The sequence below is a fragment of the Mustela lutreola genome, chromosome 14, assembly GCF_030435805.1.
Source record: "Mustela lutreola isolate mMusLut2 chromosome 14, mMusLut2.pri, whole genome shotgun sequence".
NCBI lineage: Eukaryota > Metazoa > Chordata > Mammalia > Carnivora > Mustelidae > Mustela > Mustela lutreola.
In genome coordinates, this window is record NC_081303.1 from 31,305,283 (window position 1) to 31,321,811 (window position 16,529).

At 38.1% G+C, this 16,529-nt stretch overlaps 1 protein-coding gene across 7 annotated transcripts in view; it reads right to left on the reverse strand.

Annotated features, from left to right (window-relative positions):
* Positions 1-16,529, reverse strand: part of RASAL2 (RAS protein activator like 2) — a 373,545-nt gene that overhangs the window by 40,617 nt on the left and 316,399 nt on the right. For all 7 annotated transcript variants that reach the window (XM_059145575.1, XM_059145574.1, XM_059145573.1 and 4 more), the window contains one exon: positions 214-367. In XM_059145575.1, coding sequence (XP_059001558.1) covers positions 214-367 — 154 coding nt within the window. The remainder of the gene's footprint in view (positions 1-213; positions 368-16,529) is intronic.

Genomic DNA, 16,529 nt, shown 5'->3' on the forward strand with positions numbered 1-16,529 from the left:
CAAAAGGAATGAAAAACTATCAATAACTGTAGTGACCAATATAATTAGATTAATAAATTACCAACTTTCTTCCTAAAAGTAGGCAATTTTCAGCAAGTGAAAGTCACTTAAGATGATCAAATCATTGATACCACCCACAGTAAAGAAATCATAAAATTACTGGCTAGAAAATCTGTTTGGTCAACCTCTCTTCCTTCTTTCTATGCTTTTTACCTCAAAGCAGAAGTCTTGCCCAAGGATGCTACTATGGAGTGGTTTCACTGACACAGGCTCTCCTCTGCCAAGATCCAGACATTCCACCGCACTGCAAGGGCTCAGCAAGGACTCATGGGAACGTGACTCTTTTAGTTTAGGCAGACCTCGAGCCCTAAAAGTAGAAGAATATATTTTAGACCGTGTAACTCCTTGGCCAACAAGAAAATGAAGTACTGATGCACTGGAGGTTAACAACAAATGTATAAATTCCCAAGGGAAATGTAAATAAGGGGCAAATTAATAGTTAATCCATGATAATCACAGTAGCCATATTCACATGGCACATATAAACCACATACATATTTGTGTGTGTACACATACACACACTTTTTCAGTACAATATAAAAACACAACTTTACCAGTCTCGAGGGAGTTCAAAAAAACTCTACTACAAACATTGTTTTTATCTTCATTCCCATCTTGAAGATGAAGAAATACATACTATTCAAGGTAGCTTACATATTCTTTTTTCAGGCAAAAGTATTATCAAAAGTTGTTTTCTTTCTTTCTTTTTTTATTGTCATAGCTTGAACCTCTTCTCTCCTTGATGAAATAGTGCTGGGTGAACCCTCATTCTGTTTCTTTCTGTTTTGGCAGAATAAACACATTCACACAAACAGTCAAAGCCAAACTTTTCAGCACAAGACCCTGCCTTTCAAAAGATCTGATTTCCATCTCAATGTGGAATTCTTTTCTGGCGAGCATTTGGTCATATCCATGCTTTACTGTATAAACATGAATAAAGAATAAAATGCCTTGAAGAAACCTCCCACTCTCAAAAAAAATGTTCAAACTCTCATCTAGAAGAACAAATCTTTGTCAACACCATTCAGGCACCCTGACTGATTCTGTTTCTCAGTTGTTTAAAAAAGAATGTTGGGCATGACTCCGGTCATGACAGGAGCTAGTTCCTCGCTGCCCTTCAAGATTGGGAAGTATTAATGAAGTCAAGCGATAAAAAGTAAAATATTCTTGGATCCAGAACTAGATAGCCAACTGGTTTTACTCAATAATTATAGAATTTATTGACTAAAACACCCAGAGTTAAATATATGTGTTTTGAGTAGAAGTACCCACTAGTACAGATAAAAAGAAATGTCTTGTGTAAAGACATTCATTTTTGTAAAACACATTGAATAAAGAGCTTCATTTATTTCCTTGAAACGACTACGTTAACATTAATATCAGAGTGGCTTTCGATTAAATTATAAAGCAGTAAGTTAGAGGAAGCTCGCGCTAAAGGCTGCTCTTTCCCTTTTGTTCCCGTTCTCACATTATTTCATCAAGCTCCAGATAGGAAGAAACATGTTGAGCAGTAAGAATTTGCATCCATTCTTCTTTCCACACACATGAAAAACAACTACCATTTCATGTTTACACTGAAAAACATGTGTTCTGACACTCAGCAGCATTTCTAAGGTCAAAAAGCTACTATGTCTATTTCCTATGGATAATACAAAGCATGTATGAAAGGGACAAATGCCACTGAATGTTCTGTACATAAGAATATAACAAGGTGACATTTCTTTCCTCCTGCTCTCTCGGGTAAGACAATGACATGTTATAAACTGCAAACACAGCCCCGCCAATATCAATAACTAAAGGCTACAAAAAATTTTTACTTCCACATAATTACCATCTAACCTTTCCCAGTATGTTTCATAGGGAGCCAGTGGAGTTAACGGGATACTGTAATGTTTTTGCAAACACGTATCCAACAGTCATTCCAGCCCATTTTTCCCAGGATTTGTCTGGAAAGGAAAAGCCGCTCATGCTTGGGGGATGAGCCTCCCAGTAGGAAAGAAGGAGGCCTATTTGAAATCGAAGCAGGTATGGCAGAGGGCTTGCTTTTATTTGGAAAATTCGCAAGGCAAATATCCTCAAACAGAAATTAATTTGATTTTCAACAAAATAAACGCCTACCTACATGAAGCAATGGTACAGCCACGTGGCGGTGCAGCCCCAAACCATAGCGGAGCCGCATGTCCTGCGTCGGGAGGCACTCTGTGTGCCTCCTCAGAAAGCAACCCTCTGCTTAGCAGCCAAGAGCCAACAGAACAGACTTTCCCTGCTGCCTTTGGGGACTGAGAACATCTTTGGGTAAACGTTTTCCAGGTGTAATTTCAAGTCTCCAACAGAAGTTGAACAGAAACCCAAAAAGGGAACATGAAGTCACCTTCCAAAGAGGCTGCAGAATAGGTAATATTCCTCCCTCTCCTCCTCAGGCTGCAGCCGACCAGCCCCTCAGGTAACACAAACAAGGTGCTGGGCTCTAGGCTGGGCCTGTTGCCATGGCGCTCCGCCTAGAAGGAGAGCAGGGCTGGGAGGCAGCAGGAAGAAGCTGCGGTCTTAAGGACTCGGGAGCGTGCTCTGTGAACGTGACCATTTTAAGACAGGAAGGAAGGAATGGCAACGTCTACTACTCATTTTTAGTAACAGTTTCTCAAAGTCAGAGGCCGTTGGGAAAAAACAGGCAACTCTGTGGGTGGCAGAGCATCTCTTAAATAGAGGAACAAACCTGAGCTTTGGCTCATCTCCTCCATGATTCCCTGCCCCCCACTAGAAGGCATTCACTACATCCTACTTGTGAGAACAATCTTTCTCTCACATCTGTTCTATTTCCTTTGCAGTATTTACCCTAGTTTAATGTTCCCAGGTATTATTTTTTTATTAACTTATCTGGACTACACATTTTTTTTAAAAGAAAGAGATGGATAAAAATCCTTATTTACTGTTTTTACAATGCTGAACAAATTTCATTTTGATGCTTATGTCTAACTTCCAAACGCAGCCATCAACAGATATTACAACCAAGACATCTGGAAATAGAATCCAAAACTTCTCCTAGTTATTGAAATTGCAATGATTAATTTGTAGTTCACAATCTCCTATTGTTCAGCATGTAGGTATGTGTGTGTACACACACTTATACCCTCATACCCATGAACTGAACACCAAAGTCACTAATGTGTCACTTATTTATTACTACTGAATAAATAAGCAAGCCCTTCCTGTATTGGAAAAAATGTCTCTAGGAAGACAGAAGTAATTCTCAGAGAAGCAGGATTACAGTAAACAGGAAGATCAAGCAGCCTGGGAATGGTTTGAGGTGGTGGTGGGGGGAGGTATTATCAGGCAAATGGTTTTATGTAATAGCATTAGTAACTCACATCCCCTCTAAATCATGTTTATCTCCTCCTGTACCTTCATGGGAATTGATTTTTCTTAGCTCTGCTAACTAGAGAGTTTTAAGAACCCTGTATGGCACAACAGCTTACTTCTATAATGTAAAGTAGAAGGTGGATTTACAGAGAGAATAATTGGAGTTTAAGGTCATTTTTCCTAGTCCAGTCTGACGATGGCCTTCATCAAGGAACCTAGCCTTGAAAGTGGACCTTGTGAATCTCTTGACTACTAGCCAGAGTTCTCTTCCCAACTCCTGCATGTCTGCCTCCAAACCCCATCATCCCAAACACTAAGTAAGAATCATTCAGGGCTCCAGTATAATTATTTCTTGGTTTAATTGGGAAACTGCTTTCCAGAAGCAATTTTACTTTCAATTAAGGAACACCGTATTCTTTACATTTTTGTTTTAAGGTCAGCAAACAACCTTGATTGCTATGTAAACTCCAAGGCCTCCAGCAAGGTGATGGGTAAGGGTTAAAAATTTAATTGCTTTGGTGATGAAGATTTACCTGCTGCTTCTGACCTATTTAAGAGATAAACTACAAGAGAAGCCTTCAATTACTCACTACAGTGAATAAGTATTTCATTGCTTTAACCCACATCCCTATCTTAAATCAGTCTTAGAAGACAAAAGTGAAGGGTTGGGGGATGGGGAGCCAATGCACACACCACTGGATACACTGATAGAAAAAAAAAAGAAGCCAAAGAACTCTGATTAGTGTGATGTTAAGTAAAACACAGCTGGATTTTTCTCAGCTTCACCATTCAATTTTTTAAAAAGCCGTATTTCCCCCAAAGTGCTAGTGGTGCTTGGATGTGCTAGCTCAATCTGCCATGTGTTTATCGATTCAGTCCCAAATCATCCAGGAAATTTTTAATTAAAAATGCTTATTGCCACACAAAATCCTGCACTCCAGAGCAGGTGAATTTCTGCTGGGCTTGGCAGTTATGATTCCAGATCGCTTCACTGAATTCTTGAAGAAACAGCTCAGCCGTAAGGTGGGTGCAGAAATGTATGTTCATATACACTAGTATGTATTCCTAAGGCACTTTACCTTGTTTGAGAATTTCCCAGGTAGTAACTAACAAGATTCAGAATCCTAATACTCTACCAGTAAATACGCATAGGGTCCAATAAGTTTTTAAAACTTGCATCTGAGATCTCACTCTGGGAAAAATGTGGCTTTACCTGAACCTTACATTTTATTGTTTATCGACCTGATACATCTTTTGAAAAAGGAGATCTTTCCCTGTGCTATAATTTTAAAGGTTTCCTTCCTTGGATTAAACAACAACAACAACAAAATAAATTAGAACTCATTCACCAGAATTCTACTTGTGGGCTCAGAAGAATGTCCTCCCTGAGGATCCTAGCTGCACTGGTTTATTTGCTGTAGTTAAAGCCAGTCCCTACTGCTTAAATTACTCACTGATTTTTATGTTAGCTTTAAAAAATATACCACACAACCACTGACACAAAAAGCTATTTATAGAAACATGACATATATTGCTGATCTTCCCTCTCCCTACTCTCAGCCTCTAGACAGGATGGTCTAATGAGCCCAACTGCTAACTCAACCCAGCCTGAGTTGTCACTTAAAATGAACAAACTCATGGTAAGGAAATATATCATCATAGACAAAAATGACATTCAACCTATTTTGGTACACATTCATATTTGGTACACATACAGGTATATATGAAGTGAAGGAAGACAAAAAAAAACCAAGATTATAAATATTAAAACATGTTTAGGTGCGCAGAAATCTCAACTAACCTCCAATATGACAGACACTAGGAACAATCTCTTTATAGAAACTGTGCCATACTGTAATATACCTATTGCTTTTTGTCTTTAAGTTGCAAATGGAACTGCCTACTGAATTAAACACAACTATATTGAATTTTTAAAACCCTATAAAACAATGTAAAGAAAAGGGAACCTTCTTATACTGTTAGTAGGAATGCAAACTGGTACAGTCACTCTGGAAAACAGTATGGAGATGCCTCAGAAAGTTAAAAATAGAGCTATCCTATGATCCAGCAATAGCACTATTAGGTATTTGCCCAAAGGACACAAAAATACTGATTTGAAGGGATACAAAGGACACAAAAATACTGATTTGAACATGCACCCCCATTTATAGCATTATCAACAATAGCCAAAATATGGAAAGAGCCCAAATGTCCACCAACTGATAAATGGATAAAGAAGTTGTAGTGTATATACACAATGGGATATTACTCGGCCATAAAAAGAATCTTGCCATTTAACAACAAAGTGGATAGAGCTAGAGAGCATTATGCTAAGTGAAATAGGTCAGAGAAAGACAAATACCATATGATTTCACTCATATATGGAATTTAAGAAATGAAACAGATGAATGTGTGGGGGCAAAAAAAGAGGGAGGCTAACCAAAAAACAGTCTCTTAACTACAGAGAACAAACTGAGGGTTGCTGGAGAGGACATGGGTGGAGGGGGATGGGTGAAACAGGTGAAGGGCATTATGGAGGGCACTTGCTGTGATGAGCAATCCATTACTAAATTCTACACCTGAAACTAATATTTGACTCTGTTAAACTAGTTGGACTTTAAATAAAATGTGAAACAAACAAGCAAAACCAACTAAACCAAACCATACTCACAAACAACTCAACTAACATACTTACTAGTTAAAGAGTGATTGAAAAGACTAACAACTTTACTCTTTCTTCAATTTAGGTTAGACTTTTGGTCTCATAATTGCTATACAATAAGTATCGGTGAGAGAAGTATAAATAAGGAAAAACTGGTGGAATTCAATGACATTTACTTCTTACTCATTTTTTTTTTAAAGATTTTATTTATTTGACAGAGAGAGATCACAAGTGGATAGAGAGGCAAGCAGAGAGAGAGGAGGAAGCAGGCTCCCTGCAGAGCAGAGAGCCCGATGTAGGTGGGACTTGATCCCAGAACCCTGAGATCATGACCTGAGCTGAAGGCAGAGGCTTAACCCACTGAGCCACCCAGGTGCCCCAACTCATTCTTAAACTCTTGACTATTTGCTTTCCCATTACTTTCTCCTTCAGTTGAATATATATGTATGAACTAATGTATCCATCCAACAATTACTTGGTGTACATTATATGTCAGGCACTATACTAGAGGTAGATGCAAGAAATACAATGGTGAAGAAAGGCATAGTCCTTGTACTCACCGCAGTATATCATCTGGTTAGCCATTAAAATAAAATGTGGTAAGATCTATGAAAAAGGATGCAAAAGAGGCTCTATGAGCATTTACCAAGGGCCTTGGATCTTAACTGGGATTCAGAGAAACTTTCTTGGAGGAAAAAATAATGTGAACTTGTGACCTCAACTTAGCTCCATGCAGACCTGGAGGTGTAGTTCTAGAGGGAACTGCTAGCCTGTTGAGAAGGCCTGTAGTGAAAGTATTCAAGTCTGAGGTGTTTAAGGAACTGAAGAGAATTCAGCACTGTGGCTCTGGTGCAGTGTGGGTGAGTACAGGGAAAGAGAGAAGAGGGGTGGGGATCACTGAGGCTTAAGAAACACCATGATGGGACTTGTAGTAATGTGGGTGTTTCAATTTGGAACAAACAAACAAAACAAACAAAACAACAGTGGATGGACATGGAAAGGTTTTGTGTGGTTGAGGGGGAACGACCTGATCAGAAGTGTACCTCAGTAAGAGTACTCTGGCTAAGGTGCGGAGAAAAGAGAGGCACAAAGAGAGGGCAGACAAGAAATGGAACACTTAGAGACTAAGTTCACAGATTATGGCAGTAATGTGAATCAAGATCATGAACAATAGATTAGCAGAAGTGGATGGATTTGAGAGATAATTAGGAGGTAAATAGGTCTTAGGCTTAGCAGCCGGTTAAGCATCGGTCTTCGGCTCAGGTCATGATCCCAGGATCCTGGGATAGAGTCCCGTATCAGGCTCCTTGCTCAGCAGGGAGCCTGCTTCTCCCTCTGCCTCTGCCTCTCTCTCTCTCTTTCTGTCTCTCATGAACAAATAAATAAAATCTTTTTTTTTTTTTTTAAAAAAGGTTAAAAAAAAGAAGAAGAAAGGGACCCCTGGGTGGCTCAGTTGGTTAAGCAGCTGCCTTCGGCTCAGGTCATGATCCCAGCTGGGATCGAGTCCCACATTGGACTCCTTGCTCGGCAGGGAGCCTGCTTCTCCCTCTGCCTCTGCCTGCCATTCTGTCTGCCTGTGCTTGCTCTCTCTCCCTCTCTCTGACAAATAAATAAAATATTAAAAAAAAAAAAAAAAAGAAGAAGAAGGTAAATAGGTCTTAATGATGGAATGTTGGAGGAATCAGGGAGAGAGTAGAGCCGAGGATGAGCTCCTGGGCAGAAAGATGGTGATATCCTTTACAGAGATGGGGAATGAAAGGCAACACGTGTTGAAGTGAGGGTGGAAATGAAATCAAGTTATGTAAAAGATAAGTTCAAGGTTTCTCTGAGTAGATATTTGCTGTAGACTGAATGTTTGTGTCCCCCCTCCCCCCAAATTTATGTTGAAATGTTAAACTCTAAGGTGATGGTTATTTGGAGGTGTGACCTATGGGAAGTGATTACATAATGAGAGTGGAGCCCTCATGAATAAGATTTATACCCTTATAAAATACACCCAGGAGAGATCCACTGCTCATTCTCCCATGTGAGAACACAGTGAAAAGATGGAACTTTTGAATCAAGAAGGTCCAGGCCAGATAACGAATCTGCCTGAGATTTGTTCTTGAACTTCTCTGCCTCTGGAACTATGAGAAATAAATTTCTTTTTATTATAAGCTACCTAGTAGTCTACAGCGTTCTGTTATAGCCCCCCTGACTAGACTAAGACTCTATGACTACTGCAAGACAACATGCAGGTCAAGAAAAAGTCTTAAGAAAATAACCCAAGGAATGCTAGTATCTAAACCTATAGATCTGACAAAAAAAGAAACTGAAGAATTTAAAAGACTGAAGGAAACTTAAAAGATTGGAGTATAAAAGCCCGGAAAGAGAGCCCTCAAGAAGCATGGACTGTCCATTACTGCAGATCAGTATGTTAAAATATTAATAGTAGCCGCTGGATATGTGGACTGAGAGATAATTGAGACTGTGGTAAGAGTAATTTCAGTGAAGCAATGAGGACAAAGATAAGACTGCAGTAGGCAGAGATAATGAATGGGATGTGAGAAACTAGAGACTAACTCATGGAGTCTGACAGTGAAGAGGTGGGAAATAACTAGAGGGAAACATGAGGTGGAAATGGGCTTAAAGGTGCTTTTCCCCCACCAATGAATCACTTTCTTCCCCTTAAACAATGAAGAAATAAACACTCATGGGTAATAAATTCCAAGAGCCTAGAAGGTTGGAAGGTGAAGAATATAAATAAATATAGGTACCTTCCTCAATCTCCTGGAGAAAATACTATTAACAATGCTTGTGACCCTTCTTTTTATTCGCAGATAACCAAATATATACATATACATTGCACACACACACACACACATACAGATTTCTACCATACTTTTTTTCCTTAAGAGTGTATTTTGGACTTCTGTTCATATTGGAACAGATAGAGATGATTCGCCTCTTCTTAATAACCATACAGAATTCCCTTATATGGGCCTAAAGTGGTTTAACCAGTCCCTAAGGACCATCTCAGTCTTTTTTTCTTTTCTTTCTCTTCTGTGATCACCACCCAGTTTCAAAAAGTATCTTAGTATACATATCTTAATGCACATGTGCATGATTTATGGTTTAGATGTGAAACTGCTAGATTGAAGAGATCATATATTTAAAATTTTGATATTGCTAAATTATCCTACATAAAATATGGCATTATAAAAAGAAATATGGCATCAATTTAAACTCCTACAAATGATGCGTGTTTCTATATAGGCTATCACCAAAACTGGATATGGCTGAACTTGAAAAACTTTTGCCAGGATAATTGGTAAAAAACTGTATTTCATTATTGCTTTCTTATGCATTTCTTTATGGGTTTGAGACATTTTAATATAATCATTGCAATCTCAGTTACCTTTTCTGTGAGTTACAAGCTGCTATTTCATGTTCTTAAAACTTTTTTCTAATTGCTGAACTTAACTGATACGTAAATGTTCTTTGCATGTTAATTAGTACTTTTCCTGTCACAGTCATAATTACTTCCCCCAGTTGATGCTTAGAAAGAATTCTTCCATTCCAAGATCATAAGAAATCCAGCTACTGTATTTTCTTTTAGTGCTTTTGTTTTATTTTTTCACCAAATACATTTGGATTTATTAGGGGAGGAGAGACAAAAAGGAGTACAAAAGGGAGTCAGCTTTTTATTTCAGCAAATTATGGAAACATAATGACCACAAACTGACACTTTCATTATCACTGCATTCTAGACTACTCTTGTTAAGAGTTGCTATTTTGAGTATGTTTACATGTATGTCTATATATGTGATTTTTACCTTCCATTTTCCTTTCTTTCTCAATCATTTCCTCAGCAAGCGAGGATCCATATCAACACATGCAACAGAGTATAATGGAAAAGACACTCAACTCGGAGCCAAAAGCAAGTATTTCTGTCACCTCAAACCACTCACTAGCTATATGTGATGTAGGACAAATTCTTTCTGAATCTTAGTTACCTCATTTGTAAAATGTGGATAATGATTTCTCTTCTATCCTTCACACAGTTACTGTGAGAACCAAATGTTATAATGTATGATTTCACAAACATTTCATAAACAACAGCACCATAAAAATGGGGCTAACATTGCAAACATGGGACTTTTTCACAGTGATATGACATGAATTTATTTTATGTAAAGTATTCATTTGGTTGAGATCAAGATAGTTATTCCTCAAAATATTCTTTGTTGTGAGAATATGAAGATAGATGGAATAAATGTACATGAATAACTTTTTCTATTAAGATAAAGCATTCTAATGAATGATTAAATGCTCTCATGACACAACTGGATTGGATTTTAGTTCATAAAACTAGGGGACCCTTAATTGGCCTACAGCAGTAAACACTGATAAGAGAAACTATAATCTATAGCCAGACTGTATTAATTAATAACCTGAAATCCAATAATTTCTGCGATACTGTCATTCTATGCACGTATACCATATTGAAAAATATTCTTCTCCTTTATTATATAGAATTCATTTGCAGTCTTCTGTTTCAGGCCAACAAACATTAAGTTCCTTGATAGGACAGGCATTGTGCGAAAGAATGAGGATACAAAAGCTGTTTGTACTCTTGACAAGCTTCCAATCTGCTGCAGTAAGCAGAAACATGAAAAGATAAATTCAGTAGAAAGTAATAAAGCCTATAAGAGTCCTGTAAGTTTGGCCATTAGTGGGTACATGGGATAGGTGCCTGCTTTAGGATGATGGGTGGGAAGAACAAGGCAAAGAAGTCCAAAGGCATACAATTCCTTATTTGGGTATTGTTGCATGAGTATGAATTAGAATGTTATAAATTATGACAAAGGACGGGGGTATGAATAGGTAGTGGTATCTGGGATAGAGAGGGCAGCAAGATCAAAAGCAAAGAAATACAGAACTCCTATGACAGACTTGTCATAGGAGTGGTAGGAGATAATGCTGAGAGTTAGGTATAGACAGGGCCATGTTGCACTTTGTATGTTTTGCTAAAGACCACAGATTAATAAAGGTATTATATACACATCTGATGATAGTAAAATCGCAGTTTCAATCGAGACATAAGAGAAAACAGATTTGTATACTGAATTCAAGTACCAGACAAACTACAGAACTTACAAAGGAAATGTTCCAGAGCCAGTTCTATTACCTTGAACCTCTTAGAACAAGACTATAAAAAGTGGTCAAAGGGACACCTGGGTGGCTCAGTCAGTTAAGCATCTGCCTTCCGCTCAGGTCCTGCTCGAGCCCCTCACTGGGCTCCCTGCTCAAAGGGAGTCTCCTTTCCATCTCCCTTTGCCCCTCCCCCCAGCGTGTGCGCGCACTCTCTCTCTCTAAAATGAACAAATAAAATCTTAAAAAAAGAAGTGGTCAGAGTATGAAGAAGGGAAAGCATTTTGTGAGAGAGAATTTTTGGAGAAAGCTGTGAGGCTCATCCCCCTGACTCCCACCAGGGAAATGGCTAGATGATGCATACAGGGTGAAGTTCGATTCCATCTGGAAAATCTAGATGATGAGAAATGACTAGATGTTGGTGGCAGAACCTAGGAGGGTTGATGCTTTTAGATTAGCCTACACTCCGAGAGGTTTGTCAGGGCAAAGGATGTGTGGGTATTTCCTGTGGAACAAGAGTACTAGAAGGGCAAAGAGAGCAGAACAACAAGGATTCTTTCCTAGAAATTGTGAAAGGAGTTGCTAGTGAACATCTGAGATAGACATATACCCACTAACCTCAATGAAACCATAGATGAGAGCTCCTTAGAGATGAGACATTTGTGAAGTATTCCCCAACATATCCCATGAGGAAACAGTAAGCTTTAAACATTGGGCAGGCTCAGATAGCATTATGGAGGGCTACGATAGTACTAGAACTTTATCGACTTTTTTCTCCTTTCTGTCTTCTCTTGCCCAGAACCTTCTGGCAACTTCTAAAACCATGATTAGTAAGCTGGAAGGGAAGAGCAGATCTGGAGAGAAATAAGTAGTTTATAATGTTTCCTTCACCAAAGGAAGGCAGGCTCCCTATAAACTGGCTTGGCTGGGCCAAGTTCTTAGTTTTGATATCTTGGACCGAACACCCATACATTCTGAGTCAAGACCTTTTTATTTCAAACAACAAAATATTAAATACATGGATTGGTGACCTAAATATAAAAGCTAAAAATCATAAAAATTCTGGAAGAAAAGATAGGTGAAAATCTCTTGGGACATTAAAAAAAAACAACAACAACAAAAAACACAACACTGTAAACACAGCTGGTGGGGATGTAAAATGGCTACAGATATTCTGGAAAAGAGTTTGGCAGTTTCTTGTATACCTATACCTGTGCCTACCATCCAACAAAGCAACTGCACTCAGTGTGCATTTACACCAGAGAAGTGAAAACTTAAGCATAGGCAACTTTTCTTCATGTGTATTCAAATCTTCTTCAGTGGGTGAGTGATTCACAAACTTTGGTACATCCATACAGTGGAACACTACTCAGTAGTAACAAGGAGCAAACTACTGATAGACGCAACAACTTCGGTGGATTTCAAGGGCATTCTATGCACTGAACTAAGGGCAATCTTAATTGGTTATATGCTATATGATTCCACTTAAATAACAGTCTTGAAATAGGATAACTATAGAGATGGAAAACAAATTAGTGGTTGCTAGAGGACAACGTTGGTTGTGGGGAGGAGGGTAAGACTGAAGGGGCAGAGGGAATTCTTTTCTGGTAATGGAACAATGCTACATCTTGATTGTGGCGGTGATTACAGAAATCTGTATATATAGGATTACATTGCATAGAACTATGCAAAACATGAAAATTGGCGAAAACTGAGTAAAGTCTATAGTCCAATTAATAGTACTGTGCCAAGATCAATGATCTGATTTTGATATTATAGTATAGTTATAAGATATAGCTCTTGGAGGAAGCTGAGGAAGAGGTTTATAAGACTCTACATACTATTTCTATAATTTCTTGTGAAGTTGTACTTTGTACTTTACAATTTCTTGTGAAATTGTACTTTGAATATAAATTAAAAAATTAGTTTTAATTAGGAGAAACTCAAGAAGCTCAGTATATTGTCCCAAAATTCTCCCTACAAATGGAGCACCACACTTTTAGGGATCTCCTGACAATGAACAAGCGGACTGCTTTAAAACCATGCTTTGTCAGTAGGCCTCAGAATTGAGGACATCACTGTGAGGGTTTTTATTTGAGGGATGTGTGAAGGGGTTAAGAAAATTCTATCCCATGTGTTTTTACCTTTACCTCAAGATCGGTAAATTTAAGTAGCATTTCCAGAGCAAGGATGACCACCTGACAGGTAGTCGGAACCTTGGAATGTCTGATAATGTAGTATGACCACTGTTCTTCAGCATTTCCTCATTTTTTCAACTTTTTAAAAATGTATTTGAATGAAAGGTATAAATATCAGTCTTTTCCAGTCCCAACATCCTTCCACATGACATGGCTTTAATTTGAAAATGTTGCCAATATTGATTCTAGGAAATCACTTTACTGGCTTTTATCCGATTAGATGGCTTTGGAACTATGATGACTTTGTGACATCCTATTGATTTTGCCTCTAAAATGTTCCTCCTATCTTGCTTGTCTCTGCCTCTTCATTCCCAGTGTCACTATCCTCCTTACAGCCCTCATTATTTCCGACAATAGCTCTTTGCTAACTGTTTTCCCAAACTTAGTCTCTGCATACCAAATCATTTAAAATTCCATTCCTGGATTAATCTATACATGGCACAATTCTGATTAGGTCATTTCCTTGCTTTAAAGTGTTTAAAGGCTCCCCAATGCCTATTACAATAAAATCCAAACTCCTCAGTGTGACGTTCAAGGACTTCCCTGTATATGGGGTATTAGGTTGAAAATAATTTTCACTCACAATTTTAAAGACATTTCTCCAACGACTTCCAATTTTTAATATTTCTATTGAGAATTACAATGTGATCATTCCACTCATCCTCTGTATGTAACCTATTTTTTCTTTCCAGAAGCTTTTAAGATTTTTTTTTTTTTAAGTTTCAGTGATCTGTTATTTCTTGATGATGTGAATTGGGGTGTGTGTGTGTGTGTGTGTCTATCTGTCTGTCTTGGAGTGGCAGGTCTTTTGTCTTTTTTCATTCACTGTGCTGGGAATTTAATTGTCACTGCAACCTGAACATTTATATTTTCTTGTTTTGAGACATTTTCTTGTATTGTTTCTTTGACAATTTCCTCTCTGAAGTTTTCCTATGTTCTCTTGTCCTAGAATCTTCTGGGTTAATTTTCTCAATTTCTGTTCCACTTTCTGGAAGAGTGACTGGACTTGAGCTTTTATCTTTTTAATTTCTAAGCTCTCTTTCTTAATTCTTTGATGTTCCTTTTCTTGTATCATCTCATTGCTCTTTCATAGATGTACAATCTTATCTTTCAAAAATATTATGCTTTAAAGTTGTCTTTGGCTCTGTGTAGTGTTTCTGTTTCTTCTGTTTTTTTTTTTTTTTTCTCTCTCCCTCTTATTTATTTGTTTTGCTCTCTTTCATGTCAAAGACTTTCCTCCAATATCTGGAGATTCTTGGTTATTTGTTTATATTTAATAGTAAAGCACTAAAAAACACAATGGAAGCTTTGTGCATTGGAATGGGGCTTATAGACTAAGTTTCATTTTAGAGTATTTCCTGGCCAGCTGTTTTGTTTTGTTTTTAATAATTTTAACATTTATATTGAGGTTGAGGTATGATTCACACACCATAAAATCTATCCACTTAAACAGTTTTCAGCATATTCAGATTTGTGCAATTGTCACCACAATCTAATCTTAAAACATTTTCATTGCTCCAAAAAGAAGCCTCATACCAATTAAGTCATTTCTCATATCCCTACCATATATCCCCAGCCTCTGGAAATCATTAATCTACTGTCTCTATAGATTTGCTTATTCTGGACATTTCATAAAGATGGAATCATATAAAATATGGTCTTTTGTGATGGTCTTTTTCACTCAGCATAAAGCTTTCAAGATTTATCCATGTTGTAGCATGTTCTAGTACTTCCTTCCTTTTTATGGCTGAATAATACATCTGGCCTTGAACAACCCAGGTTTGAACTGTGTAGGTCCACGTACTTATAAGTGGATTCTTTTTCAGAAATGCAGTACAGTATTGTAAATATATTTTCTCTTCCTTAGGATTTTCTTAATAACATTTTCTTTTCTCTAGTTAACTGTATAACAAGAACACAGCATATAATACACACACACACACACACACATAAAACATATAAAATATGTGTTGAGTGTTTATGTTACCCATAAGGATGCTGGTCAACAGTGGGCTATTAGCAGTTAGGTTTCTGGGGAGTTAAAAATTATATGTATTTTCGACTGTTGCAGGGATGGGAAGGGTATGGTCAGCACACCTAACCCCAGTGTTGAGAGTTCAAGGGTCAACTGTAAGGCATTGTATGGAAATATCATGTTTTGTATATCCATTCATCACCTGATGGATATATGGGTCATTACCACTTTTTGGCTCTTATGAATAATGTTGCTATGTACATTCATGTACAAGTTTTTGTAGTGACCAACGTTTTCATTTCTCCTGGATATACTTAGGAGTGGAATTACCACAGGGGATTTTAAGAGGCAAACATAAATGTTGTTATCTGTAGGTCTTTCTGTCTGTGTTGCTCAGTTTCTTAAATTTGCTATGTGATAAATGTAAGCCTGACTACTGGCCTTCTAAAGCTGGGTGGAAGCTGACTCACTGCAGAGTTTTGGAGGTGGATGGGTAAATCAACCTCATTTTTTTGCTAGGGACTGCTAATTATCTTTCAAATGTCCATCCCTCTCTCCTTCCTTAAAAATAGATTTTTGCAGGGGCGCCTGGGTGGCTCAGTGGGTTGGGCCTCTACCTTCAGCTCAGGTCGTGATCTCAGGGTCCTGGGATCGAGCCCCACATCAGGCTCTCTGCTCAGCAGGGAGCCTGCTTCCTCCTCTCTGCCTTCCTCTCTCTGCCTGCCTCTCAGCCCACTTGTGATCTCTCTCTGTCAAATAAATAAATAAAACTAAAAAAAAAAAAAAAAAGACTCTTGCATTATTGGAGAAAATGATGAACCCAGGTATAACATTTCCTAGCCTCACTCTGCAGAAAGAGATGGTAATGAAACACAAGAGAAGTCGCTGGATGGAGTTTAAGGGAAATGGCTTTAAAGGGAAAAACATTTAAGTGGAAGACAGGAATCCTTTTATGATGCCTGAAACATGGGTGCTATTGGCTGAAGCTTTAGTAGCTAGACTATGTCCATAAAGATCCTTGAAGACCCTAAGGATGGGAGAGGAAAAAGCCTGCAAAGAGTCCTGGTCCCTTAGCTCTGGACTGCCCATCTTCAGATTTCTTTTAGGTGAGGAAGAAATAATTTTACTTGTTTAAGCCATTACT